Genomic DNA, 15779 nt, shown 5'->3' with positions numbered 1-15779 from the left:
AAAAAAAAAAAAAAAAAAAAAAGAAATATGCATACATGCTTACCTCTTTGATGTTTTCAAAAAAATTGAGCCTTACTATACAAACTCCTGTACTTTAAAAAATTATTTAGTGCTGTATTGGGAAAATCTTTCCAAGTCAATAAGTACATATTCATCTATAAGTATGTATGTGGGTAGGGATATATATATAGCTGAAGTTCAGAGACAAAATTAGGCAGCTATCAGTTGTAAAAGAATTCCTTTAGACTAATTTATCAGACGATTCTTTTTTGCTGCTACGATTATTTTGAGTCGGGGTTTCACTGTTGCCCAGACTGGAGTACAGTGTTACTATCACGGCTTACCATAGCCTTGAACTTCTGGCTCATAGGATCCTCCCACCTCAGCATTCCGAAACTGGGACAACAGGCATGTGCTACCATGCCCGGCTAATTTTCAAAATTTCTTTGTAGAGATGAGGTCTTGCTATGTTGCCCAGGCTGGTCTCAAACTCTTGGACTCAAGCAATCTTCCTGCCTTGTCCTCCCAAAGTGCTAGGATTACAGGCATGAGCCACAGCGCCTGGCCAGGCAATTGTTTTATTTTCCCACTTAATCAAATATTAAATTAAACCAGATTTCTCCTACCCTACCTCTTCCCTCTTCTATTCTGGGAACCATCTCCTTTTTAAATTTATCTAGGAAAAACTGCAATTGCATAACAGCTTTAATTGAAGTGAATTATAATAATTTCTAATTATATTTGTAGAAAGGGACAGTTACCCAAACGAAGTATCCATAAGCTAAATGTCCAGCTTTTTGTATATAGCCATAAACCTGCACCAGGCAACTTTTGTCTCAAAGGTAAGTATCCTCAGTTTTTTTTGAGTTGAAGTCTCACCCTTGTCACCTAGGCTGGAGTGCAGTGGCACTCTCAAGGCCACCGCAGCCTCAACCCGCAGGGCTTAGGCAATCCTTCCGCCTCAGCCTTCCAAGTAGCTGGAGCTACAGATGCATGCCACCACGCCCTGCTAGTTTTTGTGTGTGTGTATGTGCTTTATTGCAGAGACAGGGTCTCACCAAGTTGCCCAGGCTGGGCTCGAACCTCCGGGCTCAGGCAATCCTCTCGCCTCGGCCTCCCAAAGTGCAGGGATTACAGGCTGAGCCACCGTGTCCGGCCTCAATTTTTAACAAATACTCAATTTTTTTCTTTAAAAAACTGTTTTGTCTGGGTATGGTGGCTCACACCTGTAACCCCTGCACTTTGGGAGGCCAAGGTGGGAAAATCACTTGAGGCTAGAAATTCAAGACTAGTCTGGCAACACAGCAAGACCTCGTCTATACAAATAATAACAATAATAATAATAATGATAATGATAATAATTTATCTGGATGTGGTGGTATGTGCCTATAGTCCCAGTCACTCAAAAGACTGAGGCAGGAGGATCGCTTGATCCTAGGAGTTCAAGGTTCAGCGAGCGATGGTAGTGCCACTGCATTCCAGCCTGGGCAACAGTGTGAGACCATGTTTCTAACCACAACAAAAAAATTGCTAGTATTTATTGAGCACTAAGTACCGGCCAAACATTTTTCTTTTTTTTTTTTATTTTTATTTTTTTGAGTTGGAGTCTCACTCTGTCGCCCAGACGGGAGTGCAGTGGCTGCTCCCGGCCACCGCAGCCTCAACCTGCTGGGCTCCGGCGATCCTTTCACCTCAGCCTTCCAGGTAGCTGGAACTACAGGTGCACGCTACTATGCCCAGCTAATTTTTTGATTTATTGTAGAGATGAGGTCTCGCCAAGTTGCGGAGGCAGGTCTCGAACCCGCGGACTCAGGCAATCCACTCACCTCAGCCTCCCAAAGCCGCGGAATCACAGGCTGAGCCACCGAGCCCGGTTCAAACATTTTTCTAAGCACTTTGTTCATGGAATTCTCATAGCAACTCAGTGAATTTAGCGATATCTTAGTCCCTATTTCACAGCAAAATAGTCTGGGACACCAAGAGGTCTGGTAATATGGGGTATGAGAGAACCAGGACAGAGTATGGTTCCAGAGCCCACACTCTTCTTGCTTGTATGTTCTGGAGAGAGGAATGAACACAGCTCAGTGAAAATTTCAATATATATACAAGTCCACAAATAAGTCACTACCCCATGAAAGCTTCATCTCAACAAATGTGAAGTGTTTGGAAGGGCAGAAAAGCCTCCCCAAGGTCAACCTTATCAGACCACACTCAGAAGGTTCTGACAAACACTCCAAGTATAAAAAAAGAAGATTCTCACATAGCCGTGCTGAGAAAAATCCTACTAATTAAAACTGGGGACATACATACATATGGGTCAGTTCTGAAATCTGCCAACTTACCAATAATTTGTAATCGCGAGGATCATACTGAAATAGTCTGATTCCAGGATTGTTGGTCTGTTTTTGTGAAACACTCTTCACTGGTGTTACAGCAGGAGCCACAAACAAAGAACTCACTGGACTCCCTGAACAAAACATATGCACATAAACATACATTTTAAAAAACTGAGCTTAATATTAAAAGTATAAACGGGTTCCAGATTAAGAGATAAATAAATATAGCCAAATGATGTGTGATCATTGATGGATCCTAACTTGAAACAACTCAAACAAGACAATTTTGAGGAAATAGGGAAATTTTTATTATCAATACTAAAGAATTATTGTTAGTTTTGTTAAGTAGGCTAATGTTATTGTGGTTACGTCAATTATTCACATATTTTAGCAGTGAATACAGAAGTATGTAGGGCTGAAGTAGATCTGATGTTCTAAGATTCACTCTCAAATACTTCAGCAAAAATATTAAAATAATACAGAGCCAGGCATAGCTCATGTCTGTAATCCCAGCATTTCGGGAGGCCCAGGTGAGAGGACTGCTAGAGGTCAGGAGTTAGAGACCAGCCCGGAAAACACAGGAAGACCTCATCTTGACTGAAAATCAAAAAATTAGCCGGTGTGGTGGTGCGTGCCTGTATCCCAGCTACTGGCATGCAGAGGCTGAAGGGTCACCTGAGCCCAGGAAGTCAAGTTACGGTGAGCCATGATCATGCCAATGCATGATCTCAACTTCAGTGAGACGCCCAACTCAAAAAAATAAATAAAATAAAATAATACAAATGGAATAGGCGAAGCAAATGTGGAAAAATTCTGATAGATGTTGAACATGAATGATGAGAACATGGGGGTTTGTTGCGTTAGTCTCTCTGTATATATATATCTAATATATATGAAAATTTTTTATAACTAGAAAAATCAAAGTCTATCACTAGCACACATACACACACACACATAAATATAAAACTAGCTTGTCCTGTGCCTCAACCTAAAATAATATTCCAATAATTACATAACAAAAACTTGAGTGAAGTGCCATGATGTTTTACACATATCTATTATATAAGTAAATTTTTCTCTGAGTAAAAAAGCTATCAAATGCTTAAAAGTGTCATTTTTGCCAAACCAACTCATCCTAGATGAGAGGTAAACATTTCAAAAATACTCCCCAATCATGAAAAAAATGCATGACTTTTCTCTTGTCTGACTACTATCAAATCAGGACTCTTATTTTGTTAACTCTGCCAGACCTGCTTTTTTTTTCTTTTCCTGCTGAGTAGGCGACAATGTCAACAAGGACTTACAAGCAGGAGCTTAATATATTTTAAACCCTTGTGTAAACTGTGCTTCACTTTTTAAATCCTGAGTTACAAAAGAAGTCATATCAAAAGAAACTAGAATCTAGCAGGTAAATAACCAGCAGTGCTATTTCTCTCAACTCAAAGATTCAAAAGAAAATTTGATTGAGCTCAGGGTCTCAGAGGCTTCTGCGTGGACAGCAAATAAATAACATTGGCCCTGTGGAGCTAATAGGAGCTTATGTTGAAAAAAATCCAGTGGCAGGGCTAATCTTACGATATGGACACTCTCCACACAGCCATTGAAGGCTGTCTGGAAACGCCCAGTGCTGGCAGGTTCTGACAAGACTTTGAAGCTACTGGATATTCCCGGCTTTGCCCCAGCCTCCCGGACTAGAGAGAAGCAAACAGAACAGCACCTCACCTTTCCTGTCTGAAAGAACCATTATGCTGTCTCTGTGAGTGTGTCCATAAAACTGTCCCGCAATGACATCGCTGTGTCTTCTGAAAATGTCGATCAGCTTCTCATTATAGCATTCCCTCACTGCTGTGGTGCTCACGGAATAAGGCAGATATCCCACTGGAACGTGTGCTATAATGTACACCTGGAAGAAGAAACACAGGAAGGACTCGTGAGAACCTGTTCGCACATTCATCAAAACTAAATGTCACACGGTTACCCAAGATGGAGAGGATATTAAAATGTAGGAAGGAAGCATACCACCTCTCCCATTTATGACCAAAAAAGAGACGAAATTACGAAACGACTAAGACCACTATATATTTGCTTGTCTCATTGACGCTACGTTGTTGATGATATAAGGTCCCTGTGACCCTGGTCACAATTTTTTGAATTGGCCTCTTTTTCTAGCCATAGAGAGCCAAGAATTCTAAGACTGGTGAAAGCAAAACAACATGAAAGAAAGCAAAGAGATGGGCCATGAGGTGCTTCATGTGAAAACGTCTTCAAGTTCTGCTTTCTATTTTGCCAAAACTTGACTCCACCCCGAGTTTATCAAACACACAACCTTAGCCTCCTGTTTACGCCCTGGCGACCCGGGACCGTGGGGACGTACCTTCTCTTCATTCTGCCGAGAGCTGCTCAGTGTGTCGTCCAGCCATTCAAACTGATTTGCTGGGTCAGTCTTGTTCTGGGTCACGGCATTTGGGCCATAGTACAAGTTGGTGTTTAGACTGACGATTCTGAGGCTCGGATTAGTTGGAACTTTCTGTGAATAAAAGCCACCTAGAAAAACAATTTTAAAACACATTTGAGGGAAACACACACACTTACACGCAGACATTGTGAAAGCAAATTCTCAGGGTTGACAGTTCTGCCAGGAAGCCTGCGCTTCACCCCCGGGGTTTAATTTGCCCACAGACAGGCTGTCATTAGATAAGAATCAGAGTTAGCAAGCATGTTCTGAAAACCTGCCATGTGCTGGGCCCCATGCTGGCACCTTCCCAGACGGAGGTAACAGCAGTTGTGTCCAATATTCAGATGAAAAGACAAGTACGTTGTGGGGTAAGTAAGGAGACCAAATTTTACAAAAGAAGGATTCATACGTCAAGTCCTACTTTTACATAATTCGGGAGCTAAGATGATAAGAGACAGGGTCGCAGATAAACTCCAAAGAATGGGAACACACATCGACCTTGCTCAAGACCCCTGAGGGAAAAAGGTCAGATAGACCAGACAGCGGCTACAGTGTCAGTAAGTCTCTGTGAGAGAAGAGGCTTACAGGTGTCACCCACTCACACTCTGCCCCGTGGTGAGAGGACACCCAAAGTCTGCTGCCACACTTCCAGAGGCGGCCCCCGAGGTCCTCACACAGCGTTCCTGGCTCTGGGCCCACTCGCCATCCAAGCCTCTCCTTAGCTCTCAGTGATGGCTGCTTGTGGCCTTGTTAATTTTCCTTCTTGTTGTCTGATCACAGCACCCCATGATTCTTACTACAGTGTAGCAAGGAGGTTGGGTTTGAGTGAGTTGCAAGTTACTTCTGAGGGGCTGCCCTTAATGTCCCAGTAGGAAAAGATGACAGTAGCTCTCGCTAGAGGCTCAGGAATGAAGAAATCTGAGGTCCCTCAGGCAGGCCACCTCTGCTCCAATCGCTTTTGGCTTTAAGATGCTCACGGAGGCTGGGCTCGGAGGCTCAGCCTGTCATTCCAGCGCTTTGGGAGGCTGAGGCGAGTGGATGGCCTGAGCCCGGGGCACGAGACCCGCCTGGGCAACTTGGCGAGCCCTCGTCTCTACGATAAATCAAAAGTTAGCCAGGTGTAGTAGCATGTGCCTGCAGTTCCTGCCACTTGGAAGGCTGAAGTGGAAGGATCTCCGGAGCCCAGCAGGCTGACGCTGGGGTGGCCATGAGTGTGCCACTGCACTCCAGCCTGGGCAATAGAGTGAGACTCCAGCTCAAAAAAAAAAAAAAAAAAAAAGACACTCGCTGAAAGCCTTCTGTGGCTTTCAACTTTAATACTGTGTTCCAGTGCTGAACTGGAGATTTGATGGTCTCACTGGAAGAATGGACAGCATTGCAAAAGTCACATGGTGGCACGGTGGCTCATGCCCGTTGCCCATAATCCCAGAACTTAAGGAAACTGAGGCGAGAGGATTGCCTGAGCCCATGGGTTCAAGACTGGCCCAGGCAACTTGGCGAGACCTCATCTCTACAAAAAAGAAAAATAAATACATAAATTAAAAAAGAGCCAAGCATGGTGGCACAAGCCTGTGGTCCCAGTTACTCAGAAAGCTGAGGCAGAAGGATGGTCTAAGCCCAGCAGGTCAAGGCTGCAGCGGCCCTGATCCCTGATCGTGCCACTGCACTCCAGTCTGACTCCAAAAAACAAAACAAAATAAAAAATAACAAAAAAAGAAAGTTACATGGCTTCCTCCTGGAGCTCGCATTCCGTCAGCTCTTCTCTGCCTGTGCTTCTCTGTTTCAAGCTGAGCCTCTGTGGAGTCCAGCGTCTCTCTAGGAATATCCTGATTGTGCTTCTGGCTTTCTCTTCAGTTGGTACAAGCTCTCCACGCGTCCTGCAGGTTTGAGGGTGTAAGACCACACACAGTTCTCTAGGTTAATCAGGGCCGTGGCCTGATTCCAACACAGCAGGTCTCAAGTTCATTTACGCTGTGATTTGCTGAGTGCTGGCGACAACAAGATGGTGGCAAAACCAAGAGTTTAAGAGAAACAGCAAAAGAGAAACTTCCAACGGAGAGGAGTCTAGCCGTTAACTTAAAGTGTGTCTCAAAACTAAAAATATCAAAGTATTTATTTATTTACTGTTTGTTTGCTTTTCTATTTGAGTCAGGGTCTCATTCTGTCATCCAGGCCAACAGAATACAGTGACACGATTGTGGCTCACAGCTGCCTCAACCGCTTGGGCTTGGGAGATCCTCCCGCCTCAGCCTCCCAAGTCATAGGACTACACACCACCACGGCCAGCTAATTGTTGTTTCTTGTTTTTTGTTTTTTTGTGGAGACGAAATCTTACGACGTTGCCCAAGCTGGTCTTGAACTCGTGGGCTCAAGCGATCCTCCAGCCTCGGCCTCCCAAAGTGCCGGGGATTACAGGCGTGAGCCACCACATACAGCCCAAAGTCTTACTTCAATAGCTGGGCCCCTCATTTAAGCTCACACAATGTCAGGGGTATACGTAAGGATGTGTGCAAAGCCCCTGGAGCAGGGGGCCTGTAGACGCCACCCAGGGAAGGCCAGACTGTGTGATACTTAGGCATTACTTTTCTAAGATCCGCAGAGTCCAAGTTAAAAGCTTAGTCATCCTTACTTCACTAGCTGTTTTATAACGTGGGTGCAGCTTGGTCAAAAGCCAGTGTCCATTTCTCTTCTCACTTTTCCAATTAGAAACATCCATGTTTATTTCTATCTAAATCCAAAGTTCCACTTCTGCTTCATGGGACAACCCACCTGCACGAGCACGGGAGAAGAACGGGAAACGCTTCCCGCACCATAAACACATTCGTAACACGTGTCATGGGAAAGGGGACCGCTCACCGTCCTTCAGAAAAACTGTCCTCTCCAGAACTGGCAAACCCAGCAACATTAAGGATTTAAGTCCAAACAGCATGAATAAAAACAGAGGCAAAACTGGGACACGGAAATCGCCTTTCACTCACCTTTCCTCAAAGTGCCAAGAGCTTCTTCATCCAGCCACGGTTTCCAGAGACTCGCTACGGCCTTGTACACTTTACTGGTGACTGTGGGCAGCTGATCCTAGCCACAAACAACATCATCCACCATTGAAACTTTAAGGCCAGATGGATTAATTCATTTAAACACATGAGCACTAGCTACTCTGTGAGGCGTCTGGAGAGACAAGGATAAAGACTAGACAGACTGAGCCTTCAAGGAGTGTATAACCTAGTGAGGAAGTGGGAAACAAAATCTCAGTGGTAAGACGATGTGCTGAGAGGGGCATGGCCGTCCCGGGTGTACGGAAGCCAGAACCACCAAGCACAGCCCAGGGGATCAGGCCGGGGAGTGGAGGGGCATTTGAGCCAGGCCTCCATGAAGGATTTTATCAACGTAACAAGCAAAAGCATCCAAGCAAAATCAAGGGCTCAGGCACAAACGCAGGCATGGTCGTGCAGATGTGTGCCACCCACCGAGAGAAGATCAGGGCTTCTTCATGCCAGGGCACGGCATGGATCAAAAGTGTGCTCTCTAGAGAGACGCTGGAACAAGTTTAAGCAAGTTGAGCACCAGCTAGTTACTATATATATATATTGCATATATATACATGTAAATTATATATGTAAATTATATATATGAATATCTCTCTTTCTCTGTCAGATCAGGGCCACTGGTCTGAGAATTACACAACAGCTTAGGCCATTCTAAATTGGTAAATCTCTTCATCACTGTCATTATCATCATAGAATGAAAAGTCCTAAGCGCTGGCCATTTGTCTACTTTGGGATGGATGCCAAGAATGATACAGTATGGTGATGTAGATTCTTAGAATTATATAAAAACCACTCCACAGGTTCCTCTGTTGTTTTTTTTTTTTCTCCTTCTTCTTTCCGTAAGCATGTGGGCAGCCAAAGAAAGGCAGAGGAAGTAAGCATCCCCCGCCCCGCCAAAGACCGCAGGCGTGCCAGGTTTTATTCCAAGTTGCTACGCTCTATCTTAAACAAGAGGAATATGAGCACCAGAGGAGTTAGGTGACTCATCCGGGCACGGTTGGTCTGTCTCAAGCTGGGTCTACATGCCAGGTCTTGCATGTAGATCATCACTCACGTCCAATAGCCTGTCGCACTGCGTTTCCTTGGCGGTGGTACAACCACTGCTGAGAAATAAGGCATGATGGGAAGCAGCCCACCCACAGGTTGGGGGACACCAGTCTTGCCAGCGTAGGAGTAAATGGGGACCCTGGCCCAGACAGCATCCTTGGGTGGCAACAGGAAGAATCCCTGGGTCGCCCACGTTAATAGCTACTTCTTGCTAACGGGTGGGGAAGGGCCTCTGTACATCGTGTTTGTGTGGTTGTGATGCACGGGCATGGAGCTTTCATGGAGAAGCAGCACTTATTAAACTAGATCTCAGAGAGCAGCCCTGGAAATCATTGGTCAAATTCTGTTACATTTGACTCCTATTACAGTCTGTCACACTCTGTCACATTGGACATTCCTGAAACTGTGAGGTAGAAGGACCGTGGTAGAATAATAGAAGATTTTCAGATGTCGAGGCATAAGCTGAGAGAGAGGGAAAAAAAATGAACTGAGAAAGGTATACAGGCTGCCCAACTTATCCCAGCTATAGGCATACATAAAATAGGTCTGACAATTAAGTTCACAAGTTCAGCCTAGAAAAAGCGCTACATATCTCATTGCTGAATGTCACTATGGTCACCTTCGAAATACTCCCCTTGGGAAGCTATGCTCTGATGCCAGCGCCTAGTTCACCCATCAAAACAGTTTTGGAACTCTTTGGCTGGAATGGCCATCAGCTTTTGTCATATTACCCTTGATGTCATAAAAATGTCTTCCTTTCAATATTTTCTTTATCTTTGGGTAAAGAAGAGAGTTATTGGGGGCCAGATCAGGTGAGTAGAGAAGGTGATCCAATACAGTTATTCGTTTACTGGCGAGAAATTCCCTCTCAGACTGTGCTGGGTGAGCTGGTGCATGGACTGTCATAATGCAAGAGCTCCACTGGGACCATTTTTGCACACACATTTCTCACGTCGAGATTTTCAGTTAAGATTTTCCTGTTTCTCTATCGATGTTTATCCGGTCTGCTACACTTCACACAGTCAGCTGATTTTAATGCACAATCTGATGAATCTTTGCAATGTTTTCATCCGTTCTGTTCATGACTGGCCATCCTGCCCTCTCTTCATTAGTGACACTTTCTCTTCCCTCAGAAAAACATTTAATCCATGTGTACATTGCCGTTTTCTTCATGGCATCATCTCCATAAACTCGGACTAACATGTCTCTGATTTCACTTCCACTCTTGCCCAGTTTAACAAGAAATTTAATGTTTGTTCATTGCTCTAATTTGAGCTCTGACATTCTCATGATGGCACACAAAGACATGGAACCACCATAATGGACACCACCTCAGCAGTCACCGCCACACATCAACACGAACACAACTGTGAGACACTGACACACCAAGGTTACGAAACCTTTCTAAGCTGTTTGTACAGTGCTGCCAACGTAAGTGCACGGTGGCAAGTTCCTGAGCTTAATTGTCAGACCTCATATTCTGGAAGTCAGATGGCATCTATATCTTTGAGTTATTGCAAAATTTGGCTTGACAAGAAGAAGACAGAGATAAAGGTACAATGGAATAAATCTTCAAAGGAGTCAGAAACATGCAACTTGTGTCACTACTTAAAGCTACACTGGCCGGGCTTGGTGGCTCAGCCTGTCATCCCAGCACTTTGGGAGGCCGAGGAGAGTGGACTGCCTGAGTCCGCAGGTTCAAGACCAGCCCGGCCAGCTTGGCAAGACCTCATCTCTACAATAAGTCAAAAATTAGCTGGGCATGGTAGCGCACATCTGTAGTCCTGGCTACTTGGAAGGCTGAGGCGAAAGGATCACCAGAGCCCGGCAGGTTGACGCTGGGGTGGCCATGAGCGTGCCACTGCACTCCAGTCTGGGCAACAGAGTGAGACTCCAACTCCAAAAAAGAGAAAGAGCTACGCTATCCCCCAGCCCACTGACTGAGGGCTAGTGAGCTATGTGCCCGCTAGCGAGCAATGTCCCTTCCGTATCTTCTCAATGGTTCTCACAAAAACTTTCCAAGGCAGGTATTACGGCTCCTATTTCCACAGCTGACCTATGGATCAGGGACAGTCAGTGAATCACCCCAGCTGGCCAATTTATAAGAGGTGGGACCAACGAGAGACTTAAAGTCTAGCAAATAGGACTCTAACCCCCATATTTTCCATGCTCCCAGATGGCCTGTCACAAATCCCAGACGTCACGTAAACACGACGTGTGCGGCCTCGGGCTGCATGGTGGCCGAACACCTCAACAGAAGCCCAAGTTGACTGTGAGTTGAGAAGCTGACACACACAGACTCGCTCACTGTTCACCTCTAGAGGGCAGGCCGGGGCCAAGAAGTCACTTGAAACTTCAGCTTGCCCTGGAGCACAAATTTTCAAAATCCCCGCAGTTAGCCAGAATGGCTAAAAGAATCAAAACCCCCACGGAGCCTTCATCTGACATGAGATGGAAAAGACAGGCAAAGAGAAGAACGCAGATGAAGAGAAGCATACGGGTAGATACCATGTTTGGGAGACACTGGCTATTTGGGATATTAGAGACCTAGGATAATGTTTGTGAGACGTGGGCACGCGACGTGCGGAAGGATGTTGGTCAAACTGAACACAGGCCTGAGGTTCAAAGACCCAGAATATGGGCTCTGCCACTGAGGAACTGTGAGCACTTAAGCAAGCTCTTAACATTTCTGGGCCTCAGTTTTTCCATCTGAAAGACGGAGGGTTGACCCAGATCAGGGATCAGCAAACATTCTCTGTAAAGGGTAAGATGATATCTATTTTTGGCTTATGGGCTGTAATGTCATTGCTCAGCTGCTCTCTACCCTGCCATCATCACACAAAAGCAGCCACAGATGGTACAGAATAAGTGGGAAGATCGCTGTGTTCCAATAAAACTTTATTTACCAAAACAGGCAACAGGCTGAATTTGGACCACAGGCGATGATTTGCCACATCCTGGGTTGAACAACCACCTCTGGGATCTCTTAAATCTGTGAAAAAAATCTGTAAAAGTTTCTATACTATCTCTTAAACAAGCACTTAACATTTCTGGGTCTCAGTTTTTTCATCTATAAAACAGAGGATTGACCCAGATCAGGGATCAGCAAACATTCTCTCTAAAGGGTAAGAAAATATCTATTTTTGGCTTATGGGCCGTAGTGTCATTGCTCAGCTGCTCTCTACCCTGCCATCATCACACAAAAGCAGCCACAGACGGTACAGAATAAGTGGGAGGATCGCTGTGTTCCAATAAAACTTTATTTGCAAAAAACAGGCAACAGGCTGAATTCAGACCACAGGCGACGATTTTCCAAATCCTGAGCTAAACAACCGCCTCTGGGATCTCTTAAATCTGTGAAAAAATCTGTAAAAAGTTCTATACTATCACAACTGGACCCTATGACCAGGACTGGCGTCCTGCTTTTATGCCCAGGTTGCTTCTCAAATGGTCACTCAGTTGGGTTGGAACCAGGAAAATCTCGGGCATTCAATATTCTGAACATTGTCTCTGACTTGAATCGCATATTAATTAGATAAACTGGACCCGAATATGCACCTTCCTCTTTAGTTCTTATGGTAGTTTCTTATGTTTTTGCTTTTAATCGCAATCTAGCTGAGATCAGAGTATGTAGCTTTTTGTATGCCTAACAGAAATTCCAATAGAAAATGTAAGTATCTGTCAACATTAACCTTCCTTGCTAACCATGTCATCGAAATGCAAATGAACAAAAAAATATTTAAAAGGAAGGAGAGGATGGGCTCGGAGGATCACATCTGTAATCCCAACACTTTTGGAGGCCAAGGCAGGAGGACTGCTTGAGTCCAGGAGTCCGAGATCAGTCTGGGAAATATAGCGAGAACTGGTCTTTACAAAAAATTTAAAAAATTAGCCATGTGTGGTGGTGCGTGCCTGTAACTCCAGCTACTTGGGAGGCTGAGGTTGAAGGATTGCCTGAACCCAGAAAGTCAAGGCTTCAGTGAGCAAAAAAAAAAGAAAGAAAGAAAGGAGAAATTGAACATTAGGAAGAAAAGCAGAAATTAATCCACAAGTTGGGTAATTTGCTTCTGAAAACTCACGGTTGGCATGTTTTTATGAGTTATTAAAAGAATCCTCTTAAAGTCCCCCCAAGTACTTGTCTTTGCCTTCCTCAATGATTAGCATTAAGAGAGCACACTCTACCTCCAAGAGACCCACTCCCGGGCCTTATCCCTGGCTGATTATTTTGACATGACTAATTGAGAAATCCTTTAGCATTTCCGGAAGTTGACATCAAATTTACCTGTGGCCAATAGTCGTGGTTACCCAGTGCAGGGAAAACCTGGAGATTTGGAAAAAGACTCTGGACGGTGATTGTCATATTTGTGATCACGTTTATAACCGTGTCCGTCGAGAGCTCGGATACTGGGACATGAGGTGGGCTATCCCTGAAAAAGAGACAGAATTATAAGCATCAAAAGCAACTTTATAAAGAAGCATTAGACCTGTGCGTGGTTCCTTCCTATACCTATCACTGCAGACATCCACTTGAAAATAGCAGATCGCAGTTAAAGCAGCTTACACTGTAGATAAACCAGTCTTCACCTACCTCTCCCGCACTGAGTCTCCTATAAAAGAAGATTAACAAAAATACTATACAAAAAATACCCCAGAAATCTCAGCCTATTTCACTGCCCGACTGAAGACTAATAAGAGGCAAAAAAAAAAAAAAAATGCAGTCATAAAAGTATCGATTCCAGAGCCAAAATGCCTGGCTCAAATCCCAGTGTTGCTCAATGACGAGCTGTGAACACTTGAGAAAGTCACTTAGAGTGACTTCTTTTCTTCATCTGTAAAATGGGAACAGTACCGATATTATTCTCATTTTATAAATTACAAAGTATAAACTGATTAAAACAGTACCTAGCACACAAGGTAAACCCCTGCAAGTATTGGCCATGGACATTATTACAGATAAAATAATACAAGCCTCTTTGCGTTATCAAGATGAATGGAACTAGTGAGTTACACCTACAGAAAGTGATACTCCACAGATTTGCCAGGGCAGGTTAACAGCTGCTGTCTTTTATCTTTGATGATTTACTGAAGACCCATCATCCCGTTAATCAACACCTCAAGACATGAATACAAGTGTGCTGTTGATGGATTCACCTCTTAGTAACATCGACATATTTCTAAAGCTTGCACTCCAAATAATAATAATAACAGGACTTCTTCAATTGCTCTTATCTCTAATAACATTGATTCATTTGACCTAGTGTTTCTAAACGAAACACTTAAAACATAATTAATCTCCTTATGGAATTCAGCACTCTAATGAAGCTTAGGCCACTGCAGATAAACGCTGAGTAATTAGTGGCATTTATAGACTCACTTACCCTGTCCATATCATGAAAGACGCTTCTTGTCCCGAATTCTTAATAAAATCAAATGCTGACAAAATAAGTTGATATGGAGAATCACACAGAACGTCCCCAAAAGGGCCAGGATTGGAGGCGTTTGCACCTTTGGATGAAGAACACACTTTTGTGTGGTCATCTGTGATGTGGTATGTAGGGTCTAAGTGTAGATCAGTCACATGCCAAAACTGTCCTGTTGATTAGAAAAGAAATGCCGATAAATCTAATTTTTCTCTTTTGGAAGTATCATACAAATATTTACGGTAAGACTAGAGACGGTTGTTCTTCCCTGGGATGGCGTAAAACTAGTAATTGAAATGCATTAAATACATACAATCCTTCCCTCTGAGACGACGAAGATTTCAACAGCAGGAAGAATCTACTATGTCTTTTTTTTTGGTTTTTTTTTTTGAGTCAGCATCTCACTCTGTCGGCCAGGCTGGAGTGCAGTGGCAGGATCACAGCTCGCTGCAGTCTAGACGTCCTAGGCTCAGGCAATCTGAGTAGCTGGGACTACAGGTGCATACACCACACTTGGCTAATTTCCTGATTTCTTTTTTTTCTAGAAATGAGGTCTTGCTATGTTGCCTGGGCTGCTCTCAAACTCCTGGGCTCAAGCAATCTTCCCACCTCAGCCTCCCAAAGTACCGGGATTACAGGCGTGAGCCATCGCACCTGGTGACAATTTACTTCTTCTGCACCTGCAACCTGATGAGCTCAGTGTTAGCGTGACTACCTAATAAAGATTACATAAGATGGCGGGACCTCATCTCTACAATAATTAAAAACTTAACCGGGCATGATAGTGTGCACCTGTGGTTTCAGCCACTTGGAAGGCAGAGGTGGAAGGATCCCTTGAGCCCAGCAGCTCGAGGGTGCAGTAGCTGTGAGTGTGTCACTGCACTGCAGCCTAGGTGACAGAGTGAGATTCAGACCCAAAAAAAAGAAAAGAAAAGTTTGCATAATAAAGTATATGGCGATATTCTTCCAGAAAGTCAATGATAATATCACTTTGTGTCTTAATAGCATGTCTCCTTTCAGAATTTAGGGTTTTGGAAATTATTTACCTTTTTCTTGTAGGAAAACTTACACGAAAATAGGATGTAGCTTGTTAGAGTTGCACAGTGAATAGATGCAGAACCAGCAACTATATATCACTCAATTTCTTACAGAATCTTGCCTTTCAACGTTAATTGAAAGAACATAAATCTTTAATACTAGCTTTAAGACCAAAATAATAATATCCAGAGGCTTCTAAAAGCTATTTAATAGAGGTTCATTTGCTATCATACACTTGTATAAAACTTTAGTAATATTAAGGGAAGCAATTGTTAAAGAAGACGCTTCCGGATAATCCCTTCAGGTCCTCTCCCACAGTAGGAGCTTTTCTGTACTCTCAGTAAATCCTGCTTTAAAAAAAAAAAAGGAGAAGCAGCAGCTTCCATTGGGTTTTCAGGGAGAAGCCAAACCCATTTGATTGCATCTCTGCTTGGAA

The 15779-nt window shown here is 43.9% G+C and overlaps 1 protein-coding gene across 1 annotated transcript in view; it reads right to left on the bottom strand.

Annotated features, from left to right (window-relative positions):
* The window catches only part of SMPDL3A (sphingomyelin phosphodiesterase acid like 3A), a 16807-nt gene extending 2103 nt beyond the window's left edge, over positions 1-14704 (bottom strand). Inside the window, exons 1-6 of the mRNA XM_008065198.2 lie at positions 14264-14704; positions 13168-13312; positions 7770-7866; positions 4711-4880; positions 4059-4239; positions 2343-2467 (exon numbers count right to left, since the gene is read on the bottom strand). Coding sequence (XP_008063389.1) covers positions 2343-2467; positions 4059-4239; positions 4711-4880; positions 7770-7866; positions 13168-13312; positions 14264-14277 — 732 coding nt within the window. The 5' untranslated portion in view covers positions 14278-14704. The remainder of the gene's footprint in view (positions 1-2342; positions 2468-4058; positions 4240-4710; positions 4881-7769; positions 7867-13167; positions 13313-14263) is intronic.
* Positions 14705-15779: the final 1075 nt, after the last annotated feature.

Source organism: Carlito syrichta, unplaced genomic scaffold, assembly GCF_000164805.1.
Source record: "Carlito syrichta isolate Samal-C Ts95f unplaced genomic scaffold, Tarsius_syrichta-2.0.1 Scaffold308187, whole genome shotgun sequence".
Lineage (NCBI taxonomy): Eukaryota > Metazoa > Chordata > Mammalia > Primates > Tarsiidae > Carlito > Carlito syrichta.
Note: the sequence above shows the minus strand (reverse complement) of the source record. Positions and strands in the feature narration are given on the sequence as shown.